This window comes from Thunnus albacares, chromosome 21, assembly GCF_914725855.1.
Source record: "Thunnus albacares chromosome 21, fThuAlb1.1, whole genome shotgun sequence".
Taxonomy (NCBI): Eukaryota; Metazoa; Chordata; class Actinopteri; order Scombriformes; family Scombridae; genus Thunnus; species Thunnus albacares.
Window position 1 is genome coordinate 1,919,754 of NC_058126.1, and position 27,994 is coordinate 1,947,747.

The 27,994-nt window shown below is 37.9% G+C and overlaps 1 protein-coding gene across 1 annotated transcript; it reads left to right on the top strand.

The window, feature by feature from the left end:
- Positions 1-28: 28 nt before the first annotated feature.
- On the top strand, positions 29-27,989 carry LOC122972229 (NACHT, LRR and PYD domains-containing protein 12-like). The gene is made up of 22 exons (XM_044339180.1): positions 29-142; positions 1,010-1,129; positions 1,802-1,921; positions 2,789-2,908; positions 3,580-3,699; positions 4,565-4,684; positions 6,794-6,987; positions 7,718-9,500; positions 11,147-11,320; positions 13,172-13,345; positions 14,163-14,336; positions 15,109-15,282; positions 18,100-18,273; positions 19,189-19,362; positions 19,708-19,884; positions 20,521-20,694; positions 21,522-21,695; positions 22,278-22,451; positions 23,075-23,248; positions 23,953-24,126; positions 25,143-25,316; positions 27,219-27,989. Exons 1-22 carry the CDS (start codon positions 75-77, stop codon positions 27,430-27,432), a joined length of 5,124 nt encoding a protein of 1,707 aa, XP_044195115.1. The 5' UTR covers positions 29-74; the 3' UTR covers positions 27,433-27,989.
- The last annotated feature ends 5 nt before the right edge of the window (positions 27,990-27,994 follow it).

Below are 27,994 nucleotides of genomic sequence, written 5' to 3' on the forward strand. Positions count from 1 at the left end.
ATTCATATCTTTGTGTTTGCAGACGTCAGTACCACAGACAGAGAGCAGTGTCTCCAGTATCCAGCTGTCTGTCTATGAAGAGTGACTTTTCTAAAGATGAACCTCCATACTTCAGTAATGAACCTGGACCCTCTGACACAAAGTAAGAGACTGTTTCTAATGTAAACTGACCTGATGGAAGATGATTCAATGAGTAGGAAGACAAAAATACTCCTTTTCACCTTTTTATAAAGTAGAACTATTGTTGTAGATGTGTTGTTGCATTTCTATGAAGTATTTATACATCTGTGTTCAAAAGTTGAATTCACAGCAAAGATTTGCATATTTGCAATATACATGTACTCCATATATAAGTATAAAGAGGCAACGTAGGAATTATATATAATCCAAGTCACAGTAGATTTAGTAAAATGGATTGAGATTTCCTGCCCTGCAGTGATGTTAGGATTAGTTGTTGTTTATTGGCTGATTGCTGTGAATGAGAAGGTTCATAATCATGAACAAGGGGGTTTCAGGGGGTCAGTGCTGTTCTATTGGCTACTGTGTAGGCTTGAACTTAATGCAAGTTGTGACAGTGAGCCAGTGGAGGGTAATGAAAAGTGGAGTGACATGAGCTGTTTTTGGTTGATTGAAGACCATTGACAATTGAAGACCCCTCTGCTGGTTAAGTTTTTGCCCTGACATCTATCAGTTGTCTCAAAAAGCTGGTGTCTTAACAAAAACATACTGTACAGCAGCTTTGCAACAAGGGAAGATAGAGGAAAAACAGTTGACGATCTCAACCCAGAAAGACAGTTAGAAGGAGCATTTCTTCTTTTTTCTTTGTGTGAAAACATCTTGATTCAAACATTTAACTTTTGGAGGCCAAATTGGCTTTTTCATCAAAGAAGTCAGAAATAAATGAAAGACACTGACAAAAACATATATAACTGCTCTATGATCAAAAATAAAAACATACGGCAGAACTGTTGTACTCAAGTTATGATTATTCATATCTTTGTGTTTGCAGACGTCAGTACCACAGACAGAGAGCAGTGTCTCCAGTATCCAGCTGTCTGTCTATGAAGAGTGACTTTTCTAAAGATGAACCTCCATACTTCAGTAATGAACCTGGACCCTCTGACACAAAGTAAGAGACTGTTTCTACTGTAAACTGACCTGAGGCAGCATGAGTCTGAGTGAGGAAAATAGTCATTAAATGTTTCTGTGAAGCAGAACCATTATATACAGATATGTATGTCTTTTCTAACAAGTATATATGCATCAGTGTCCAAATTTTGAATTTACAGTGAATATTCTGAAGTTAAAGTCTGAAAAATGACAAAATCTCTTTTGAGTTTAGTATCTATCTTGTACAACTGGTTTTCAAATCATGTTAAGACTCAGTGCAGTGTTTTTTGTATGATTTGTGTTGGAAATTTGATTTGTACAAACAAGTCATCCACCCTATTGTGGCACTGTCACAAGGAGAAATTCTTCATTCTTCACTCCCTGAGATGGTTATCTGGAAAAACTGGTGTCAAATACAAACATACTGCCACTTTGTATCAAGGGACCTTGTAAATCAGGAAATTCAACTGACTTAAACAATTGGAACAGTTAGACAGGACATTTCCTTAGGTTTTTTCTTTGTTTTTCCACACAATATATGTTTAACTTTTAGAAACCAAAAACACCTCTTCATCACAGTTTGATAATAAAATAAAAGGAGAAAAATAACTGTTCAGTACTCAAAAACACAAACATACAGCAGAACTGTTGTGTTCATGTGGTATGATTATTCATATCTTTGTGTTTGCAGACGTCAGTACCACAGACAGAGAGCAGTGTCTCCAGTATCCAGCTGTCTGTCTATGAAGAGTGACTTTTCTAAAGATGAACCTCCATACTTCAGTAATGAACCTGGACCCTCTGACACAAAGTAAGAGACTGTTTCTAATGTAAACTGACCTGATGGAAGATGATTCAATGAGTAGGAAGACAAAAATACTCCTTTTCACCTTTTTATAAAGTAGAACTATTGTTGTAGATGTGTTGTTGCATTTCTATGAAGTATTTATACATCTGTGTTCAAAAGTTGAATTCACAGCAAAGATTTGTATATTTGAAATATACATGTACTCCATATATAAGTATAAAGAGGCAACGTAGGAATGATATATAATCCAAGTCACAGTAGATTTAGTAAAATGGATTGAGATTTCCTGCCCTGCAGTGATGTTAGGACTAGTTGTTGTTTATTGGCTGATTGCTGTGAATGAGAAGGTTCATAATCATGAACAAGGGGGTTTCAGGGAGTCAGTGCTGTTCTATTGGCCACTGTGTAGGCTTGAACTTAATGCAAGTTGTGACAGTGAGCCAGTGGAGGATAATGAAAAGTGGAGTGACATGAGCTGTTTTTGGTTGATTGAAGACCATTGACAATTGAAGACCCCCCTGCTGGTTAAGTTCTTGCCCTGACATCTATCAGTCATCTCAAAAAGCTGGTGTCCTAACAAAAACATACTGTGCAGCAGCTTTGCAACAAGGGAAGATAGAGGAAAAACAGTTGACGATCTCAACCCAGAAAGACAGTTAGAAGGAGCATTTCTTCTTTTTTCTTTGTGTGAAAACATCTTGATTCAAACATTTAACTTTTGGAGGTCAAATTGGCTTTTTCATCAAAGAAGTCAGAAATAAATGAAAGACACTGACAAAAACATATATAACTGCTCTATGATCAAAAATAAAAACATACGGCAGAACTGTTGTACTCAAGTTATGATTATTCATATCTTTGTGTTTGCAGAGGTCAGTACCACAGACAGAGAGCAGTGTCTCCAGTATCCAGGTGTCTGTCTATGAAGAGTGACTTTTCTAAAGATGAACCTCCATACTTCAGTAATGAACCTGGACCCTCTGACACAAAGTAAGAGACTGCTTCTACTGTAAACTGACCTGAGGCAGCATGAGTCTGAGAGGAAAATAGTCATTAAATGTTTCAGTGAAGCAGAACCATTATATACAGATATGCATGTCTTTTCCAACAAGTGTTTATGCATCAGTGTCCAAACTTTGAATTTACAGTGAATATTCTGAAGTTAAAGTCTGAAAAATGACAAAATCTCTTTTGAGTTTAGTATCTATCTTGTACAACTGGTTTTCAAATCACGTTAAGACTCAGTGCAGTGTTTTTTGTATGATTTGTGTTGGAAATTTGATTTGTACAAACAAGTCATCCACCCTATTGTGGCACTGTCACAAGGAGAAATTCTTCATTCTTCACTCCCTGAGATGGTTATCTGGAAAAACTGGTGTCAAATACAAACATACTGCCACTTTGTATCAAGGGAACTTGTAAATCAGGAAATTCAACTGACTTAAACCATTGGAACAGTTAGACAGGACATTTCCTTAGGTTTTTTTCTTTGTTTTTCAACACAATATATATTTAACTTTTAGAAACCAAAAACACCTCTTCATCACAGTTTGATAATAAAATAAAAGGAGAAAAATAACTGTTCAGTACTCAAAAACACAAACATACAGCAGAACTGTTGTGTTCATGTGGTATGATTATTCATATCTTTGTGTTTGCAGACGTCAGTACCACAGACAGAGAGTAGTGTCTCCAGTATCCAGCTGTCTGTCTATGAAGAGTGACTTTTCTAAAGATGAACCTCCATACTTCAGTAGTGAACCTAGACCCTCTGACACAAAGTAAGAGACTGTTTCTAATGTAAACTGACCTGATGGAAGATGATTCAATGAGTAGGAAGACAAAAATACTCCTTTTCACCTTTTTATAAAGTAGAACTATTGTTGTAGATGTGTTGTTGCATTTCTATGAAGTATTTATACATCTGTGTTCAAAAGTTGAATTCACAGCAAAGATTTGCATATTTGAAATATACATGTACTCCATATATAAGTATAAAGAGGCAACGTAGGAATGATATATAATCCAAGTCACAGTAGATTTAGTAAAATGGATTGAGATTTCCTGCCCTGCAGTGATGTTAGGACTAGTTGTTGTTTATTGGCTGATTGCTGTGAATGAGAAGGTTCATAATCATGAACAAGGGAGTTTCAGGAGGTCAGTGCTGTTCTATTGGCGACTGTATAGGCTTGAACTTAATGCAAGCTGTGACAGTGAGCCAGTGGAGGGTAATGAAAAGTGGAGTGACATGAGCTGTTTTTGGTTGATTGAAGACCATTGACAATTGAAGACCCCTCTGCTGGTTAAGTTCTTGCCCTGACATCTATCAGTCATCTCAAAAAGCTGGTGTCTTAACAAAAACATACTGTACAGCAGCTTTGCAACAAGGGAAGATAGAGGAAAAACAGTTGACGATCTCAACCCAGAAAGACAGTTAGAAGGAGCATTTCTTCTTTTTTCTTTGTGTGAAAACATCTTGATTCAGACATTTAACTTTTGGAGGCCAAATTGGCTTTTTCATCAAAGAAGTTAGAAATTAATGAAAGACACTGAAAAAAAATATATATAACTGCTCTATGCTAAAAAAACAAATTCAGGAGAACTGTTGTACTCAAGTTATGATTATTCATATCTTTGTGTTCGCAGAGGTCAGTACCACAGACAGAGAGCAGTGTCTCCAGTATTCAGCTGTCTGTCTATGAAGAGTGACTTGTCAAAAGATGAACCTCCCTACTTCAGTAATGAACCTGGACCCTCAAAATTAAGGTAAGAGACTGTTTCTGCTAGGGCTGGCCGATATCACTTAAAGTCAATATCACGATAAATTGTCACATTTACCTTGGTAATAATTCACCAAATGATATTTTATTTAATGCACCTGTGTACAAGATTCTCCATCTCACAGTGGAGCTCTTATCAATTATTTGTACTGAAAAGAAACAGAAAATCCTGGGTTATGACTGAGTCATATTTATTTATCATATTCAGTAGTCAAAAACATTTTTAGGTATTTGTTTGCTAAAACAGGAATTCAAAGTAAAATATGGCTCCATTTAACATATCTTGCAAATGTCAAAATAAGCAGTATCAATAGATTTGAATAACATTTATGAAAAAGACTTCTGTAATATCATTATCTTATGAGCTGAATCTTTTAACAAGCCTCCAGACTGTGGTCAGGAAGCACAGGAGAGACTGATTTATAGGTCTAAGTTGTGTCTAACTTCAGACTGTATTTCCCTTTAGCTTTGTTTTGTCCTGTGTTTGTTCGTTGTGCCCATATGACCGACAAAACATCTTTTTTCTGTGCCAGCTTGTTCTCATCTGCACCCGTCCTGAGCTGCATTTGTGACTTGAATTGTTTGTCTTCACTGGACACATATGGTTAATTACATCACTTTGAACTGCAAGTAGAATGAATTTAACAAACATATTGATATGACTAAAATTAGGTTGGTTAGAGAGTCATAGTGTCAATTTCGGTTACTACTCCCAGCCCTAGTTTCTACTATAACCTGACCTGAGGGAAGATAATTCAATTAATGAGATACTTATAGTATCTTGATATAAAGGAAATATTTTACAACCAAATGCATCTAGACAATGTAGAGCTATGCATGTTGCCTTTAGATGCCAGCCAAGCCTCCTCATCTTGCTAAAAGCTGGCAAAATTAACAATGAGCAGGAGTTATAAGATTCAATTAAGAATAGTAAGGTTTTAACATGAGCCAAATGTTTTGAGCAAAATATTTTCTAATGTTTAACTAAATAGCATATGGAGAAAAGTTGTAAATGTGCCTAGTTATCCCTTACTGTTTTCATGCTGCCAATATTACAGGGAAGCCTTGGATGAGAGTCAAGCCACAGTATTACCTGGGCCCATTTTCCTCAAGTGCTCATAATCACTCCCAGGAATTTTGCTAAAAGTGACCCTAGAACTAAAAATATTCCAACTTCAGAGAAGGACCAAGGACCCTATTTTTATGGAGACAACGACCAGCGCAAGCAGCACTATGACTGTTTGTTATTTTTCTGACCTTGAAATTCACTTTGCCTGTCTGTGTGATATTTTGGTGCCTAGCACAGAGCGCACGCTGCACAAGCGGAAACAAACAGGTGTGAGGTTCAAATGAGGCAGTGCAAAGCCAGTTAGTTGTTGGTATTTTGGTCCTTAAACGTAAATGGGTCCTTCAACATTCAAATGAGAACTGAACCATGTCTGTTTTGGCGCAAAGTCACTCTGCTGCCAATCTGTTATTTTATTAACAAGAGGAGGCTACATACGTTGAGTAAATGTGCTGCAATAACAGAATAAAGCTTGAAATGTAAATAAACTATTTTAATTGAACACATTCAACCAGTAGATACATTTAAATTGGCATGAAAAAATAACAGATTAAGCAGTCTGCATTTATCTATATTAGCATGGGTGATTCTTACAGTATTTGTTATCCATAAGTGTTTAATGCTGTATGAAAACCTCATGCAGTACATTAAATGCCTGCAGCCATCTCAAGGCAGCAGCACAGACATGTTGTTACATGTTGATATACCATGCAGAAGACAGACTGAAACATGACTGGCAACTGTGCAGACCAGTTTACCCACTAATCACTATTCCATATTGTTTCACAGGTCACTGGCTTGCTTGTTTGTGATTCTTTTTAATTTGATTTTGATGTCAGTTCAACTTCTGAAGCAGTGAGGAATGAGGATGACAGCAAGTGGAGGTGAATCATGCTCCTGGATAAACTGATTTTAATGAGTATAGTTAGATTTTTGCCTCACTGTGTCTTTAGGTTTCAGCTGCTGCAACATGCTTTGGAGGACTTTGTTTTCTGATCAGTTAGAGTGATTTTCCTTTTATCTCCACAGAAAGAGGAAGAGGAGTGGTGTTTCTGTAAAGGAGCAGCTATCCTGCTGTTATTTGTGTCAGAATGTCCTGAAGGATCCAGTCTCTACCAGCTGTGGACACTGGTTCTGCAGACAGTGCATCACCTCATATGGGAACCAGTCTGCTACATCAGGAGACTCCTCCTGTCCCCAGTGCGGAAAAAGATCCAGAACAAGTAATAACAACAACAATAATAATAATAATAATAATAATAATAATAATAATGATAACAACTTTATTTTTATAGCACTTTTCAATTTTTTTACATGCACCAAATGCTTCACATCAAAAAATAAAATTAAACATAAAAACATGTAAATGTACATAAGATGGAAAATAAAACCCACTTGATAAAATAAATAAGAATAAGATAAAATAAAGTAAATACAATACATAGAATACATACTTAAGTGGTGGTAATTTATTCACTTAATAAGTGAATACTCAGACAGTATTTCACCATGTGTGCACAATCTGTAAGTCGGCGCCTAGGTCTCTGAAGCCATAAGCAAACAGAACCTCCTTTTTCCCAACGGACACAGACTCCCTGCCAGTCTTGATAAACCTCTTTCAGTTTACCCCAGATCGTCTTCCCACCGCACTGTGGTCTTATCTGTGTGAAGCTGCCCCAGAAAAAAAAACAAACAAGATTTATATCCTCAGATTTAATCCAGGGAGTTAATTTCCCCAGATTATTATACAGTATCCATTTAAGAGGTTGATCACTGTAACTGTGATCACTATAAGCGGTTTCCACTGTATCACAAATAAAAATATTTCATCTTTACTTCTTTTTTATTCTGTAATTAATTAGTTAAATATTATTAATAGTTATTGTGTAGGTAATGAATAGACCAAGCAGATTTTCTTTGTCTAATGTTGTATTTTGTCCTCTCTTTCAGCAGAAAGTGGTCTGCAGGAGGTTTTAGATGAACATAAGATCAGTCTGAGGAGGAGATGTGAATGTGTGACTGAAGGAACTGATGAAGCAGGAAGTGAAACCCTCCTCAACAGAATCTACACTGAGCTCTACATCACAGAGGGACAGAGTGAAGATGTCAATACCCAACATGAGGTGAGGCAGCTTGAGACAGCTTCCAAGATGAAGACTCTCCATGACACTCCAATCAAATGTCATGACATCTTTAAAGTCTTACCCGACCAACAGAGACACATCAGAGTCGTTCTCACGAACGGTGTAGCTGGCGTTGGAAAAACCTTCTCAGTGCAGAAGTTCACTCTGGACTGGGCAGAGGGCTTGGAAAACCAAGATGTCAGTCTGGTGATTCTGCTTTCTTTCAGGGAGCTGAACTTGATCAAAGATGAGCAGTACAGTCTCCTCATGCTGATCCATGTTTTCCATCCAACATTACAGAAGGTCACAGCAGAGAAGCTCACTGTCTGTAAAGTTTTGTTCATCTTTGATGGCCTGGATGAAAGCAGACTCTCATTGGATTTCAAAAGCAGAAAGGTCATGTCTGATGTCTCACAGAAGTCATCAGTCAACGTGCTGTTGACAAACCTCATTAAGGGGAAGCTGCTTCCCTCGGCTCTCATCTGGATAACTTCCCGACCTGCAGCAGCCAATCAGATCCCTCGAACATGTGTTGACAGGGTAACAGAAGTACGAGGCTTCACCGACGCTCAGAAGGAGGAGTACTTCAGGAGGAGATTCAGTGATGAAGAGCTGTCCAGCAGAATCATCTCACACATCAAGACATCCAGGAGCCTCCACATCATGTGTCACATCCCAGTCTTCTGCTGGATCACTGCTATGGTTCTGGAGCACATGTTGATTACAGACCAGAGAGGAGAGCTGCCCAAGACCTTGACTGAAATGTACTCACACTTCCTGCTGGTTCAGACAAAGAGAAAGAAGCACAAGTATGATGAGGGACATGAGATGAGTCCACAGGAGCTGACGGAGGCTGACAGGGAAGTTCTTCTGAAGCTGGGGAGGCTGGCATTTGAACATCTGGAGAAAGGAAACATCATGTTCTACCAAGAAGACCTGGAGCAGTGTGGTCTTGATGTCACAGAGGCATCTGTGTTATCAGGAGTTTGTACAGAGATCTTCAAAAGAGAGAGTGTGATCTTCCAGAAAACAGTCTACTGCTTCATTCATCTGAGCATTCAAGAGTTTCTGGCTGCAGTTTACATGTACCACTGTTACACCAACAGGAAGACAGAGGTACTCCAGGACTTCCTGGGAAAAAACTACAGTTACTCATCTCTGGATGTCTTCCTGAGTAGAGCCATGGACAAATCTCTGGGAAGTAAAAATGGCCACCTGGACCTGTTTGTTCGCTTCCTTCATGGCCTCTCTCTGAAGTCCAGTCAGAGTCTCTTAGGCCTGCTGGGTCAGACAGAAAACAGTCCAGATATTATCCAGAAAGCCATCAACAAGCTGAAGCAGAAGAAGATCAACATCTCTCCTGACAGAAGCATCAACATCTTCCACTGCCTGATGGAGATGAATGACCGCTTAGTACATCAGGAGATCCAAGAGTTCCTGAAGTCAGAGAACAGATCAGAGAAGGAACTCTCTGACATCCACTGCTCAGCTCTGGCCTACATGTTGCAGATGTCAGAGGAGGTCTTGGATGAGTTGGACCTAAATAAGTACAACACATCAGAGGAGGGACGACTGAGACTGATCCCAGCTGTGAGAAACTGCAGAAAGGCTCAGTAAGTCCAGATGTGATTATCAACTTTATAAAGCTGCCTTCTCATCTGAAGCCATCGGTATTGCAGTAAAAATACAGACTTTACACACATGCAGACAATAAAAATTACACACTCCTAAAATTCTCTTAAATTAGTGTTAATCCTGCTTATTGAAATACGTTTCCACACATCCTGGGAAACCTGGAAATTTAAAGCATTTTTCCGTACAGGGCGATACCTTTTAAAATGTGATTGTCTTAGCTGATATGATCTAAAAAAATGTTGACCCTTCCCCCCAAAATTTTATTTGTTAAAATAAAAATAAAAAAAAATAATAAAAAATTTGTAAAATTAGTTAACAGGAACAATCAGCATGTAGTGTCTCTTGTTTCTCTTCACAGTTGTTGTTGTTGTTGTTCGTCAGCTATAAATGAATGAATTCATTGAGTTACATTTTCTTTTTGGATGGTTTTTCAGAACAAACCACTGCACGCACAAGGGCAGCTATAGCCAAACCCTGCCTCTGTTTCTGCTCCATTGTTCCTCTTGTAAATTTCCACCAGGAGCAGGATGGGAATATAATCTCAAAATGAATTTAGTTGTAGTCTTGCAAATAGTGACCCTGTAAGATCCTGTCTTTGCAAATTCTTAGTCTGTGACTAAACTCAGGGACTTATAACACATTGTTTTTAGAGGTGAGATGGTGTGAGTCTTTTAAAAGTACTTTCAAAGTCTTCTAGTGTATAAATTTTAGTTGAAAGGGCATCAAGGTTCAAACAGAGTAAATTATTAGTTGCATATGGATCTTGGCTCAACAGCATTCAGTCACCTTATTTCAACTATTTCAACTAATATAGTAAATTTAAACAGTCATTGAAATGCTGTTAAAACATGTTGACTATATGTGGCTTGTTTAAAAGACTCACTTTCAAACTACATTTAGTTTGCAGTCTGCACCACAATCCTGCTCACTCAGAAATGTGAAACTGACTCAAAAGGGCCTGAACAGACCAAAGTTTCTGGCTAACAATATTTGCTCAAATGAGGTCTGCAGTAAGTTGAGGGAAGATCAGAGTGAACTGGGTGTGCAATTTCCCACCTCTCATAAACCCCAGAAAATAGGCATTGTCATACCCTGATTGGCCAAGAGGAGAATGCACTCAGCTGCTCTCAATTACTATTTGGCAGCCACTCCCCACCCCCTGCACAACAGGTGATCTGAATAACCCTCCAATTAACTCAGAGGGATTTTGACATTAAGCTACATGAATTTGGAACAGGTAAATGACAGCAAGTCCCAAGAATGGGTGACTGCTACACATTGTGGACATTGTAGAAGCTTAAATGCAGCTTGGTTTTCTCTCCCTTCATCTGCAAGATTAAACCATAACAGTGAATCCCGTTAAAGGGGGAGAAATGAGAGAGAAAGAAAAGAATTACTGAATAACTGAACCTTGATTTGCTGGGTAAATCACAACTAGCGGCTTATATTTTCATGTGTAGACATTTTGATGTGTAGATAGGAAGAGCTCGGGTTTCAACCACTAACCTTGTGATAATGGCTGACCAGCTCTGCCAGCAGAGCTAAAGCCCAATGTTAATCTGTTTTTGTGATAAAAATGTTTGATGTTATTATATTTTAAATGTTATATTATCTGTAATTACAGACTTGTTAAATGTCAACTCCTGAAGACTCACTGTGAAGTTGTGGCCTCAGCTCTGAAGTCCAACCCCTCCCATCTCAGAGAGCTGGATATGAGTGAAAACAGCCTGCAGGATTCGGGAGTGACACTGCTATCTGCTGGACTGGATAGTCCAAACTGTAGACTGGAGACTCTGAGGTCAGTTCACTTGACTATTTTCCTCTTGTACATCTTATATATATATATATATATATATATATATAATTATATTTGAAACTTGTCTTGAAACAAGTGTTTATTCCTTGGCTTCTAACTCAGTATGAGAGTTCCATTTCATTGTCTTTTTGTCTGTCAAACTGGTCTTTGTGTCTTTATTGTGTTTATGACTTTTGTTATCTTGATTGTACAGCACAACTGTCACAACTGTTTTTGTTTTTGTGTGCTTTATAAATACATTTGAGTTGAGATGCGTATATTTACCTAATTATTCAAATCCATAACATAAGTTTCCAATTTAGTTTTATTCAGTTGTTTTTCACAAATCACTAAAAGACTTTTATTTAATTTGTAAGAAAACTATACAGTTTATTGGACAATTTACTAACAAGACCACACCAAAATAGTTTATTTGGTTTGACAGTTGAATGAGGGTTGTGTGTGGTGGGATGATTGAGGGTCAAGGAGAGAATTGACAGGGGTTGAGTGGGAGAGGATGAATGGGGGTCATGATGCATCTGGAATGTTGAGGAATCCAGAGAGCAAGATTCAGAATGAGGGCAAATCTCAACAAGGTTTGGCTTCATCATCCCCCAAGGTTAGCTTCAAATAATGAGGTGAGAGCAGCATTTCGTTGTGCTCTGTCCACCATTTCAAATCTTTGTATTGCTGCTCTGATGCTCGCTTTCTTTCTGACTGTTGAGCTCCTGCAGAACTCCCAAGTCTGAAAGCCTGTTGTCTTACTATGACAACCCACAACCGCAAAGTGGCTCAATTCTGTTTTATTTTCTAAAACCTAATATAAAATATAGTTAATGTAAATGTTACAGGTTTTTTTTAATTTGGTGAAATGTTAAAAGCAAACAATAGATGAACAATGATGATTAATCTTGTGGCACCCCTGCTCCGTCAAAACAGCACATCTGGGTAATACAGCACCCACTTTGGGAGCCACTGGTCTAAGATTCCTTGTCTGATTGCTTTAGGTGGGTTCAAAAGGACTTGGATATGACTTTAGGTTGGAGGAAAATACAGGGTGAGAGAGGTCAAACTGATCAGTCTTACTTTGTGTGAAATATGAGGGTGTCTGGGGAGTGGATGGAAAATATCCGAGAGGCTTGTGTGCTGGTTCATGATATGATGTCAGTTAAAGTAAATGATGGGATGAAGGAGCATAGAAGGGTGGGATAAAGGAGGGTCAAAGGTTGGGCAGGGGTTAGGCACGTCTATATAGATAAACACAGGTGAGAGGGGCGTGGTCTTGTTCCTTAACCTCAGTTATGTTAACTCCATTTCTCTGTAAGAACAAATCAATACTTATAATTTTGTACATGTGTGTAGCACACTTCTATGAACCGAGTGGAAAAAAAAGTTCAAGTTCATAGCATTTCCAGGAATAATGTCTTTTATATTAAACATTTAGAACATACTATCTTGCAGGAATGTATATGTGAAGTCTCTCTCACACATAGACAAAGCAAATCATATTTCCAAATGAAGTTTGCATTGTTAGTCGTGTCTGAGCTGCCACCAATGACAAGTGACACTTAATCATGTGCATGATGCTTCCAGTCAGAAAAAGATGTCACTTTATATAGCTGCTCCACCAGTAAACAGGAGCGTAAATATGGCACTGAAGGCATATTTGTAATGGATGATTCTATCTTAGATTTAGGATTAGGAGAACATGTTTCTCAATGTGATCAGTGCGCATGAATATGTGTCTGAATGTTGTGGTGACATTTGGATGATGAGATTTCATATTGTGAAACACTAAATGATTTCAAGCAAGAACTTTATCTTCTAAAGTGACATCATTTATCCTTTATTCAGATTGAGTTGGTGCAGTTTTTCAGAGAGCAGCTGTCCCTCTCTGGTCTCAGCTCTTAAGTCCAACCCCTCCCATCTGAGAGAGCTAGATCTGAGCATCAACGAGCTGCAGGATTCAGGAGTGAAGCTGCTGTGTGATTTTCTGGAGAGTCCACACTGTGGCACAGAGACTTTGAGGTCAGATACCTTTTTTACCTCTGTGTTAAGATTAATATGACGTGAAAGTTGTTGTGACACTAAACTGCAGACACAAGGATGCTGTTATGTTAATCCACACTGAGTATCTTAATGTTAAAGTCTATTTTCCTCTTCAGTGGATTAATCCATTGACTGTGTCAGAGCTGCAGATCAAAAACCTTCATATAACAAAAAAAAAAAAAAAACAGAAATATGCTGCACTGGTGCATTGATCTCAAATGTCTTAAACAGTTGATTTTCCACCTTAAATTGAACTTTACGTAAATATGAATAAAGACAAAGACGTTCATGTCTTCCCAATTATTAAACAATAAAAATATATTCAGTATCTGCTTGTTCTAAACATTTATGACTGAAATATTAAAACTAAAGATGACATGATTTTTATGGCTTCATCATTCCATAAAATAGAAACATTGTAGATGTCTGTAGAATAAATATGAAATAAAGTTTGTATAGATGAAGTCACTGGGGGAGCTGCAGGGTTTAAGAGGTGAACTCACTACGTCTTTATTGAAGTAGCAGCATTTTGTCATTAATATCAATCAGAGCTCTTTTTCACTGTATTTGTATTTAATCTGTAATTAATCTGTATTTGTATTTGTATTTAATCTGTATTTAATCTGTAATTGTATTTGTTTTTAATCTGCATCCAGTTAAGTTCAGGTGTTTGGACTTTCCATTTTCAATTTTCACATTCTAAACCTTCTTCAAATCTGAATAGATTATGAAACATTGAATGATTTCAAGCAGGGACATTGTCTTCTAAAGTGACATAATTTATTTTTTATTTCAGTTTGAATTGGTGCAGTTTGTCAGAGAGCAGCTGTGCTTCTCTGGCCTCAGCTCTGAAGTCCAACCCCTCCCATCTGAGAGAGCTTGAACTGAGTGGAAACAAGCTGCAGGATTCGGGAGTGAAGCTGCTGTGTGATTTTCTGGAGAGTCCACACTGTAGGCTGGAGACTCTGAGGTCAGGCACCATTTTTTTACTTGTGTGTTGAGATGAATATGATGTTAAAGTTGTGGTGACACTAAACTGTAGACATAAGATATTATGTAGATCCACAGTGAGTATGTTAATAGTAAAGTCTATTTTCTTCTTCAGGGGTTTAGTTCATTGAGTGTGTCAGAGCAATGTTTAGCTGAAGATTTAAAATCTTAATATGACAAGAAAATGCTGCCCTCATGCATTCATATCTCATTACTTAAACAATTGATTTTCACTTGGCTGCAAAACAAGAGTGTCTATAGAGTCACTGGTGTAGCTGTAGAGTTTAAGAGGTGAACTCACTACAACCTTATTGAAGTAAATGTACTGCATTTATATAGCACCTTTTTAGTCTTCCAACCAATCAAAACACTTTACATACCACATTCACCCATTCACACACACATACACTGATGGCACAGCCTTCGGTGAGCAATTTGGGGTTCAGTATTTTGCCCAAAGACATTTCAACATGCAGAGTGGAGGAGCCAGGGATTGAACCACTGATCTTCCGATTTGTGGAGGACCCACTCTACCCTCTGAGCTACAGCTGCCCCATGCAGCATGTTGTCATTAATATTGATGAGAACTTTTTTTTAAAATCTGCATCCTGTTGGGTTCAAGTGTTTGGAGTTTCCATTTACCAAACTTCTACATGCTAAACCTTCTTCAGCTCAGAGCAGATTATTAAACATTGAATGATTTCAAGCAAGAACTTTTTCTTCTAATGTGACATAATTTATTCTGTATTCAGATTGAGTTACTGCAATTTGTCAGAGGTCAGCTGTGCTTCTTTGGCCTCGGCTCTGAAGTCCAACCCTTCCCATATGAGAGAGCTGGAACTTAGTGGAAACAAGCTGCAAGATTCAGGAATGAAGCTGCTGTGTGACTTTCTGGAGAGTCCACACTGTAGACTGAAGACTCTGAGGTAAGACACTGTTTTTTACTTCTGTGCTGAGATTAATATGATGTGAAAGTTGTGGTGACACTAAACTGCAGACATAAAGATGATATTATGTTGATCCACACTGGATATGTTAATGGTAAAAGCTTATTTTCTCCCTCATTTTCTTCCACTTAGTTCATTGACTGTGTCAGTGTAATGTTGAACTGCACACTTAAAAACTTCATATGACAAAGGAAATGCTGCACCGTTGCATTCATTTCTAATGTCTTAAACATCTGATCTTCAGAATCAGAATCAGAATAATCTTTTATGACCAAGCATGTTTACACATACAAGGAATTTGTCTTGTGTTTAGTGGCTCTTACTGTACTCACAGAAATAATAAATACTTACAGAAATACTCAGAAATAACAACACAACAATCTTCAGGAAACCATTTCTGTGAATTGTAAGCAGGAAGTGAAGAGTGCAAGGGGAGTTGAGATAGATATTAGATGGTAAAGGATATACAGTAGTGAGTGGTATGTACGGCATACTTGTATTTGTACTTGTATTATATTTGTATTTTAGACTAAATAGATACATATAATTTATAGGTGCAGTGGGTATTATAGCGTTCCAGGGTTGTTGCACAGTGCCACAGTGAGTTAACTGTTCATAAGTGTGACAGTGGTGGGGGAGGAACTGTTCCTGTGTCTAGTGGTTTTGGTGTACAGTGTTCTGTCGCGCCGGTGTCCAGTGGTTTTGGTGTACAGTGTTCTGTCGCGCCTACCAGAGGGGAGAATTTGGAACAGGTTATTTCCAGGGTGTCTGCTGTGATTTTCCGGTCGGCACCAATAATTTTTTCTGCAGACCTGACTGTCCGTTGTTATCTGTTCTTGCCCTGTTTGGTGGCTGATTCCAAACCAGACAGTGATGGAAGTGCAGAGAACAGACTCAGGTTGTCTTTCCTGAGCTGGTGCAGGAAGTACATTCTCGGCTTGGTCTTTTTGATGACTGTGTTCATGTTGGACTCTTGCTTTAGGTCCTGGGAGATTGAAGAACCCAGAAACCTGAGGGAGTTCACAGCCAACACAGTGCTGTTGAGTATGGTGAGGGGGGGCAGTGATGAGGGGATCCTTCTGACGTCCACTGTTATCTCCACAGTTTTGAGCATGTTCAGCTTCAGGTTGTTGTGGCCACACCACAAGGCTAGCTGTTCAACTTCCCATCTGTATGAAGACTCACCTCCATCTTGGATGAGGCCGATGACCATAGTGTCATCTGCAAATTTCAGGAGTTGAACAAACGGGTCTCCTGAGGTGCACTCGTTGGTGTATAGGGAGAAGAGCAGTGGAGAGAACACACATCCCTGAGGGGCACCAGCGCTGACTGTCCACATGCCGGATGTAATTTCCCCCAGCCTTACCTGCTGCTTCCTATCTGTCAGGAAGTTTGTGATCCACTGACAGGTAGAGGCGGGCACAGTGAGCTGGGTGAGTTTGGTGAGGAGTACTTCTTGGATGATGGTGTTGAGCTGAAGGTCACAAACAGGATCCTTGCATCTGTCCCTGGGGAGTGGAGGTGTTGCAAGATGTAGTGCAGTCCCATGTTGACTCATCCACTGACCTGTTTGCCTGATTGGCAGACTGCAGGGTGTCCAACAGGGGGCCTGTGATGTCCTTCAGGTGGGTCAGCTCCAGTCGTTCAAAGGACTTCATGACCACAGACATCAGGGTGAAAGGGTTTTTGTAGCTGTTGATGTCCTGCAGGCCTCTCTACACTGACACAGGTTAATTTGCTGAAAAGCATAGCTCTTCTTTGCTACTCTGATCTCCTTTGTCAATGTGTTTCTGGCCTCATTGTACAAAGTCCTGTCCCCACTCCTGCAGGCCTCCTCCTTGGCCTGACAAAGCTGCCCAAGTTTTGCTGTGAACCGGGAATTATCATAGTTGAAGGTTCAGCAAGTTTTGGTGCGTGCGCACATGTCTTCACAAAAGCTGATGTAAGATGTCACAGTGTCACTTAGTTTGTCCAGGTCTGTAGATGCAGCCTCAAAAACACTCCAATCAGTGGAGTGAAAGCAGACATGTAGTTCCAGCTTTGACTCATTGGTCCATCTCCTCACAGTTTTATCCACAGGCTTTGCAGATTTTAGTTTCTGCCTGTAAGTTAGGACACGACAGCGATCAGAGTCCCAAAACTGCATGGGGAACAGAGCAATATGTGTTCTGTAATATTGTGTAACAGTGGTCCAGTGTGTTTTCATTCATGGTTGGAATAAAAACAAGGACATTCATGTTTTACACATTATTAAAAATTATAAAATATATTCAGTATCTGCTTGTTCCAAACCATTATGATGGTATGTAATGTTTGTACTGACTGAAATATTAAAACTGAAGATCATGTTATTTTTATGGCTTCATCACTCCATAAAATAGAAATGTTATAGATGTCACTTTCCTCCAAAATCTATCCTGGCGTATTTGGTATCTTTGCAAACTTTTGGATCTTAAGTACAATCTGAAATAAATGTCAGTATTTTTCACTTGTGTTTGGCTCCACAACATGAGTTTGTATAGATGGAGTCACTGTTGGATCTGCAGAATTTAAGAGGTGAAGTCCCTATGTCTTTATTGAAGTAGCAGCATGTTGTCATTAATATTAATGAGAGTTATTTTTCACTGCTTCTATTTGACAGTTTTTAACCTGTATCCTGTTGGGTTCACATGTTTGGAGCTTCCATTTTCTTAACTTCTACATGCTAAACCTTCTTCAGCTATAGATAATGAAACACTGAATGATTTCAAGCAAGAACATTGTCTTCTAAAGTGACAGAATTTATTCTTTATTTAGATTGAACTGGGGCAATTTGTCAGAGATCAGCTGTGGTTCTCTGGCCTCAGCTCTGAAGTCCAACCCCTCCCATCTGAGAGAGCTGCAGCTGAGTGACAACAAGCTGCAGGACCCAGGAGTGAAGCTGCTGTGTGATTTTCTGGAGAGTAAGCACGGCAGCCTGGAGACTCTGAGGTTAGTTCACTACCTGTGTTCTCTTCTTTCACATCTTATTTTTACCCAATTTAAATCCATAACTGAAGTTTCAAGTTTTATTTGATTCAATTGTTTTCCATAAATCACAAAAACAATTTTTATAAGTTTGTCAGTCCAAATGCACTTTATTTCACTTTGAATTCAGTCAATGATCAAAAGCATCTATATCAATTGTAAGAAAGCTGGTGGAATTATTGGACATCATTTTCTGTGAGAACAAATAAATGTTCAGAATATATGGTTAGTTTTTAGTTTCAGTATGTGACACTCAAAACTGATAACCAAATAAAAAGATTTTCAAGAAGTTCAATGCATTTTCAAGAATATCTTTCATGTTAAACATTTAGAACACACTATTTTGCAGGAACTTAAATAGAAAGTCTCTCCCTCTCACACACACTTTAAACCTCTCATACAGGAACACAGACACAGAGAGAGCAAATCATATTTCCTTTAGTCATGTCTGAGCAGTCAACAATGACATATTACACTTCAACATGTGCATAATGCTTCCTGTCAGAAAATGATCTCACTTTGTGTAGTTGCACCACCAGTAAACAGGAATATAAATAAGGCACTGTAGTCATATTTGTAAAGGATGGTTCTAGGTTACATTTGAGATTAGTAGAACATGTTTCTAGCTGTGCCCAGTGCACATCTAATTAATTTATTAATCAGTTTTGACATGAATAGATGTCTGGATGTTGTTGTGACATTTGGCTGATGTCTGTAGAGGGCTGACATTATGATGATCCACAGTAACACAATGACAAAGTCAATCTGCTTATTTTAAGGAAAACCTCATTGATTAGGACATAATGTTGAAATATACATTTAAAAGAAAAACATATCTGACTAAATGGATTTTATCTACATCATTTATTCCTTATTCAGATTGAGTCACTGCAGTTTGTCAGAGATCAGCTGTGCTTCTCTGGCCTCAGCTCTTAGGTCCAACCCCTCCCATCTGAGAGATCTGGATCTGTGCTACAACAAGCTTCAGGATTCAGGAGTGAAGCTGCTGTGTGATTTTCTGGAGAGTCCACACTGTAGAATGGAGACTCTGAGGTCTCACACCGTTTTTTTTTACTTCTATGCTGAGATTAATATGATGTGAAAATGGTGGTGATGATGTTTATGAGGTAAAATATCCTGCACCTTTAGACATTCAAATGTTGGTTTCAGATATTTCGACACTATTTAAATATTTAATTTTAAACTACAGTTAACACTTTTAAATATACTTTCAAACATTCTTAGTTTTAATGTTATCAGTTGGATTCAGGTGGTTGGAGTTTCCATTTTCTAAGCTTATACATTCTAAACCTCCAGCACTGAGCAGATTATGAAATATAGAATGATTTCAAGTAGGAGCTTTGTTTGTGAAAGCACATTTATTTATTCTCTTATCAGATTGAGTTCCTGCAGTTTGTCAGAGATCAGCTGTGCTTCTGTGGCCTCAGCTCTGAAGTCCAACCCCTCCCATCTGAGAGAGCTGGATCTGAGAGACAACAACAAGCTGCAGGATTCAGGAGTGAAGCTGTTGTCTGATCTTAAGGAGAGTCCACACTGTAGACTAGAGACTCTGAGGTCAGTAGAGAAAAGGAGTCAGTTGAGGCTGCTGTCAGCAGTATTGTCTTAATCGCAGTTGATATCAAAGCAAAGATCTAGTATTTCTTGGTGAACCTCCAACCTTCTCAGTGGCTTGTGTTTTTAAATGTTTCTGAATCCTCAAACTTTCTGATTATTTCCAGGTTTATGTGAAAATATTAGATATTTTTAGTGTGGTCTCAGACTTTTGGACTCCACAATATATTCACATTTCTCCAAAGTCCAACCTGACATATTTGGTATCTTTGTAAACTTTTGCATGTTGAGTAGAATCCGGAATGAATATTAATATTTTTTTTACTTGTGTTTGGCTGTACAATGTGAGTTTGTATAGATGAAGTCACTGGGGGAGCTGCAGGGTTTAAGAGGTGAACTTATTTTATTTTATCTTTATTGAAGTAGCAGCATGTGGACACTAATATTAATGAAAGCTCCTTTTCACTGTTTGTATTTGAGTTTTTAATCTGCATTCTGTATGGTTCAGGTGCACAGAGTTTCCATTTTCTAAAATTCTTCATTGTAAACCTTCTTCAGCTCTGAACAGATTATGAAACATTGAACAATTTCAAACAGGAACATTTTCTTCCAAAGTGACATCATTTGTTCTCTATTCAGATTGAGTGACAGCAGTTTGTCAGAGATCAGCTGTGCTTCTCTGGCCTCAGCTCTGAAGTCAAACCCCTCCCATCTGAGAGAGCTTGAACTGAATGACAAAAAGCTGCAGGATTCAGGAGTGAAGCTGCTGTGTGATTTTCTAGAGAGTCCACACTGTAGGCTGGAGACTCTAAGGTTGGACACCATTGTTTTAACTTCTGTGCTGAGATTAGTATGATGTGAAAGTTGTGGTGACACTAAACTGCAGACATAAAGCTGATATTATGTTGATCCACACTGAGCATGATAATGGTAAAGTCTATTTTCTTCTTCAGTGGTTTAGTTCATTGACTGTGTCAGAGTATCAGATTTAAAACCTTAATATGACATGGAAATGCTGCACTGTTGCATTCATCTCTAATGTCTGAAACATTTGATTGTCACCTTTAATTTAATTATCATGTCAATTTAAATACAAACAAAGACATTAATGTTTTCCCCATTATTAAATAATAAACAATAAAAAATATCTACTTGATCCAAACCTTTATGATATGTGAAGTTTATATTGACTGAAATATTAAAACTGAAGATCACATGATTTTTATGGCTTCATCATTCCATAAAATAGAAATATTGTAAATGCCTGGGGTATAAATATATACACTTATATGTAGTTGGTATTTCAGTAAACTTATGGATGTTAAGAAGACTATGAAATAAATGTTTGTTCAGTGTTTTTTACTTGTGTATGGCTGCACAACATGGATTTGTATAGAGGTGAAGTCACTATGTTTATTGAAGTAACAGCATGTTGTCATTATTATTAATGAGAGCTCTTTTTCAGTATTTGTATTTGACAGTTTTTAACCTGCATCCTGTTGGGTTCAGGTGTTTGGAGTTTTCATTTTCTAAACTTCTACATTCTAAATCTACTTGAGCTCTGAACAGATTATGAACCACTGAATGATTTTGAGCAGGAACTTTGTCTTCTGAAATGACATCATTTATTCTTTATTCAGATTGAGGGGCTGCAATTTGTCAGACATCAGCTGTGCTCCTCTGGCCTCAGCTCTAAAGTCTAACCCCTCCCATCTGAGAGAGCTTCAACTGAGTAACAACAAGCTGCAAGATTCAGGAGTGAAGCTGCTGTGTGATTTTCTGGAGATTCAACACTGTAGACTGGAGACTCTGAGGTCAGCTCACTGACTGTGTTTTCATATTGTACATCTTATTTTTACCCACTTTAAATCCATAACCAAAGTTTCAAATTTTATTTGATTCATTTGTTTGCCATAAATCACAAAAATATATTTTTAAGTTTGTCAGTCCAAAATTCCTGACCACTTGGTTTCACTTCGAATTCAGTCAATAATCAAAAGCATCAAGCATCTGTAAGAAAACTGGAATTATTGGACATCATTTTCTGTGAAAACAAATAAATGTTCATAATTTTTGATTAGTTTTTGGGGTCACACTTTACAAGAAGGTACACAAAATTTCAAGTAGTTACTAAATAACTAATGAGGAACAACTTAGGAACTAACCATCATTTAATATTCAGTACTTGAGTACTTCTTATCAAATTTCATAGAGTAGCTAATCCATAGTTAATGATTAGTTAATTGAGGAATAAGGGGGAAAACCAATTAGGAATGAATGAGCAGCTAATTATTAGTTAATGGCATAGATGATTTCATTTGATGTTCGAATGAACATCAAATGATTTCAAGCATGAACTTTGTCTTCTAAAGTGACATCATTTATTCTTTATTCAGATTGAGATCCTGCAATTTGTCAGAGATAAGCTGTGCTTCCCTGGTCTCAGCTTTGAAGTCCAACCCTTCCCATCTGAGAGAGCTGGAGCTGAGCTACAACAAGCTGCAAGATTCAGGAGTAAAGCTGCTTTCTGATCTTAAGAGGATTCCACACTGTAGACTGGAGACTTTGAGGTCAGTAGAGAGTTTGAGTCAGTCCATGCTGGTTTCAGCAGTATTGTATTAAATACACTTAGTATCAAAGCAAGAATCTAGTATTTTGTGGTGAACCTCCAACCTTCTCAGTGGCTTGTGTTTCTGAATCCTCGAACTTTCTGATTATTTCAAAATTTATGTGAAAATATTAGATATTTTGAATGTGGTCTCAGACTTTTGGACCCCACTGTATGTTCACATTTCTCCAAAATCTATCCTGATCTTTTTGGGATCTTTGTAAACTTTTGGATGTTGAGTAGAATCTTAAATGAATATTAGTGTTTTTTTCACTTGTGTGTGGCTGCACAACATGAGTTTGTATGGATGGGGTCACTGGTGGAGCTGCAGAGTTGAAGAGGTGAAGTCACTATGTCTTCATTGAAGTAGCAGCATGTTGTCATTAATATTGATGAAAGCTCTTCTTCACTGTTTGTATTTGACAGTTTTTAACGTGCATCCTGTTGGGTTCATGTGTTTGGAGTTTCCATTGTCTAAAGTTCTTCATTCTAAACCTTCTTCAGCTCTGAACAGATTATGAAATATTGAATGATTTCAAGCAGGAACATTGTCCTCTAAAGTGACATCATGTATTCTTTATTCAGATTGATTGACTGCAGTTTGTCAGAGATTAGCTGTGCTTCTCTGGCCTCAGCTCTGAAGTCCAACCCCTCCCATCTGAAAGAGCTGTATTTGAGTGAAAACGAGCTGCAGGATTTAGGAGTGAAGCTGCTGTGTGATTTTCTGGAGAGTCCTCACTGTAGACTGGAGAATCTGAGGTCAGACACCTTTTTTTTTTACTTTTGTGCTGAGATTAGTGTGATGTGACAGGTGTGGTGACACTAAACTGCAGATGAATGGTTGATGTTGCTGAGGTAAAATCCACTTCGGATTTAGACGTTAAAATGTTGTTTTCAGATATTTAGATACTATTTAAATATTTAATTTTAAACCATGGTTAAGACTTTAAAAATATACTTCAAACATCCAGATCTTAGTTTTTATGTTAACAGTTGGGTTCAGGTGTTTGGAGTTTCCATTTTCTAAACGTGTACCCTCCAAACCTTTTTCAGCTCTGAACAGATTATGAATGATTTCAAGCAGGAACTTTGTCTTCTAAAGTGACAACCACCAGTAACAGGAGCATAAATATGCCACTGCATGCATGTTTCTAAAAGGATGGTTCTAGGTTACATTTAGGATTAGTAGAACATGTTTCTCACTGTGCTCAGTGCACATCTGATGGATTTATTTATCAATTTTGGGATGAATAGGTGTCTGAATGTTGTTATGACATTTGGATGATGTCTGTAGAGGGCTGACATGATGATGATCTACAGTAACACAATGACAAAGTCAATCTGCTTATTTTAAGGAAAAGCTCATTGATTAGGACATAGTGTTGAATTATACATTTAAAACCTAAACACATCTGATTGGATTATAAATGGATTTTTATCTACATAATTTTTTCTCTATTCAGATTGCATCATTGCAGTTTGTCAGAGATCAGCTGTGCTTCTCTGGTCTCAGCTCTGAAGTCCAACCCCTCCCATCTGAGAGAGCTTGAACTGAGTGAAAATGAGCTGCAGGATTCAGGAGTGAAGCTGCTGTGTGATTTTCTGGAGAGTCCACAATGTAGACTGAAGACTCTGAGGTCAGACACCATTCTTTACTTCTGTGCTGAGATTAATATGTTTTGAAAACTGTGGTGACACTAAACTGTAGACATAAGGATGGTGTTTATGAGATAAAATCCCCCTCAGATTTAGACATTCAAATGTTGTTTTCAAATATTTAGATACTATTTGAATATTTAAATTAAATCATAGTTAACCCTTTAAAAATATACTTTCAAAAAATCAGATCTTAGTTTTAATGTTAACAGTCTTGATGGGATTTGACCAAGTAGATCTTATGGTGATCCATAGTAAGCATCTCGTTGAGCTTCACATTTAAAACGTATTTAATCCTACACTAGCTGATTCATTCTTAATATTTTCAACATTTGATCTTCTTCTTAAATTTAACTTTATGTTCATTTAAATAAAAACAAAGACATTAATGTTTTCCACATTTTTAAACAATAAAAAATATATTCAGTATCTGCTTATTCTGAACATTTATGATGATACGTGATGTTTACTGTATACTGACTGAAATATTAAAACTAAAGATGTAGATGTCTGGAGAATAAATATGTTCACATTTCTCCAAATTCATCCATGACATATTTTGTATCTTTGTAAACCTTTGGATGTTTAGTAGAATCTGAAATAAATATCAGTGTTTTTTACTTGTGTTTGGCTGCACAACACGAGTTTGTATAGATGGAGTCACTGGTGGAGCTGAAGAGTTTATGAGGTGAAGTCACTATATCTTTATTGAAGTAACAGCATCTTCCAATTAATGGATGACCCACTCTACCTTCTGAGCTACAGCAGCCCCATGCAGCATGTTGTCATTAATATTAATGAGAGTTCCTTTTCATTGTTTGTATTTGACTGTTATTAACTTGTATACAGTTGGGTGCAGGTGTTTGGAGTTTCCATTTTCTAAACTTCTACATTCTAAATTCTAAACTCTCTTCAGCTCTGAACAGATTATGAAACACTGAATGATTTCAAGCAGGGACATTGTCTTCTAAAGTGACATCATTTATTCTTTATTTAGTTTGTGGTCCTGCAGTTTGTCAGAGATCAGCTGTGCTTCTCTGGCCTCAGCTCTGAAGTCCAACCCCTCCCATCTGAGAGACCTGGATTTGACCTTCAACAAGCTTCAGGATTCAGGAGTGAAGCTGCTGTGTGATTTTCTGGAGAGTCCACACTGTAGACTGGAGAATCTGGGGTCAGACACCATTCTTTACTTCTGTGCTGAGATTAATATGTTTTGAAAACTGTGGTGACACTAAACTGCAGACATAAGGTGCTGATGCTGATCCATACCGAGTATCTTAATGGCAAAGTCTAATGTCTTTTTCAGTGTTTTCATCCATTCACTGTGTCAGAGCAATGTTGAGTTGCAGATTTAATACCTTAATGTAACAAGAATAGTGCTGCACTGATGCATTCATTCTAAGGGCCCTATTTTATTGGAGACATAACTACCAGCACAAGTAGTGCTTACTCCAGCTGTTTGGTATTTTCCTGGAGAGCTGGGAGGAGAGGTGCAAACACAGTCAAAAATCAAGAAGCAAAAGCCAGTCATTGTATATTGGTTGAAATTTGGTTGTTGCACCGAAGATAGATGTGTCTGAAACAAGTCTGTTTCTGTCACAACATCAGTCTGCTGCTGCTTTGGTCATTTTATCACAAGAGTAAACTAAATACTTGCTGCAAACATTCTGCAATAACAGAACAATGCTTGAAATATAAATTAATGATTTTAATTAAAGACTCTGCAACCAAAATCATCACAGAGAATAACGTTTAATGCAGTTAAAACAGGAAAGTCAGTAAATCAGCCTGCATTGATCTATAAATGAATGTGGGTGATTCTTTCAGTATAAGCTGTCCACAGCTGTTTTATACTGTATGAAAAGCTTCATTAAGTCAACAGAAAACGACATCCAGCTAATACAGAATAACCACACACACTTCTACACACATCAGACTGGTTGGTTATAACTCAATATTCTGCCTTTTTAGGAAGGAAACAGCAGGTTATCAGAGTTCAGAATAAATATGTTCACAATTCTCCATCCTGACATGTTTAGTATCTTTGTAAACTTTTGGATGTTGAGTAGAATTTGAAATAAAGTGTACAATACTGTCTGTTTTACTTGTGTTTGGCTGAACAACATGGGTTTGTATAGATGGAGTCACTGGAGGAGCTGCAGAGTTTAAGAGGTGAAGTCATTAATATTATTATATATAATATTATTATTATATGAGAGCTCTTTTTCACTGTTTGTATTTGACAGTTTTTAACCTGCATCCTGTTGGGTCCGGGTGTTTGGAGTTTCCATTTTCTAAACTTCTACATTCTAAACCTTCTTCAGCCCTGAACAGATTATGAAACACAAGCAGGATCATCAGCTGCGGTTACATGCACACCTTTTTTCATTCTGATTGAAATCAATCCAATTGAAGATTTTGGGTCAAATGTTCACATGGGATGTGCTCTAATATGGACTGGTGTTTACATGCACCAGTGCATTTCATTGGAACAGCTGTGTGACATGTGCAAAAGTGTTGAATATATCATGCATTTGTCTTCCTCAACAGCTACCTTTTTTGTTGTTTTGGGATTTGGCCTTGTAATAGGCAGTTTTCAAAGTTTTCCAGTGGTTTTTAATTTGTCCAATGCTTCAGTCTATCCCAGCATCATTTATCTTTTCACTTGAAACACTTATTTCAAGCCTTTCTACCATAAGGTGTGGAAACTCGTTCAAATCACCTAATGTTACCCCCACATGGGGCAAACATGCACACGAAGAATATATTTATTCCAACCAGAGAGAAACAATCAGATTAAGCATTTACATGGTTATTATGTGCTACCATTTTCCTATTGAACAGATTAGCAAAGGTTGACACCACCACTCTCAACCCGATTGAAAATTCCTTCCGATCGGGCTGGATAGAGTCAGTCTCTTCCAATTGAAGTGGTTACATGAGGCATTTTTATTCTGAGGCATTTTATTTGGATTGATCCAACTATTATTCTGCTTATTAGTTGAATATGTGGGTCAATGTAAATGCAACTAGTACTGTCCTCTAAAGCGACATAATTTATTCTTTTATTCAGATTGAGTTCCTGCAGTTTGTCAGAGATCAGCTGTGCTTCTCTGGCCTCGGCTCTGAAGTCCAACCCCTCCCATCTGAGAGATCTGGAGCTGAGTGGAAACAACCTGCAGGATTCAGACATGAAGCTGCTGTCTGATTTACAGGAGAGTCCACACTGTAGACTGGAGACTCTGAGGTCAGTAGGGTTTCAGCAGTATTGTATTAAACACAATTAGTATCAGAGCAAAGATCCAGTATTTCCTGGTGAATCTCCAACCTTCTCAGTGACTGCTTCCCTCAGTGAAGCTATGAGAGGAGAATGGTGACAGACCTCAGGATTGGACAGAAAGACAGAGAGAGAGAGAGAACAATCAGCCAATCAGATCAGCCAGAAGCTTGTTGTGATCATTTGCTGTGAGAAAAATTGTGGAGATGACTATTGTTATTGTGTTCATGTCAGCAGGAAATAGCGCTTGATTACAGCTGACAGCCGTACAAGATGTATAGAGACAGTGGTCCTCATCATCAAATTGTTGTGCCATCAAATCTGATCTGAAAGTGTTTGTTCTCTTCTCAACACTAAAGAATTGATCAGTTCATCTGTGTCAGAGCTCTAAGACTGAAGCCTGTAAATCACTGGCTCTGATTTCACAAAACCATCATAATGTTTAGTAACCATGTGGTCTTTATACAGACCAGAACCTCTGCTGAAGTCCAGGAATCACATCTTCATATCTGTCCCTTATTTGGTTTCCTCCAAATATTTTCAATGACAGCCTCCATGTTTATTTGTCAGAT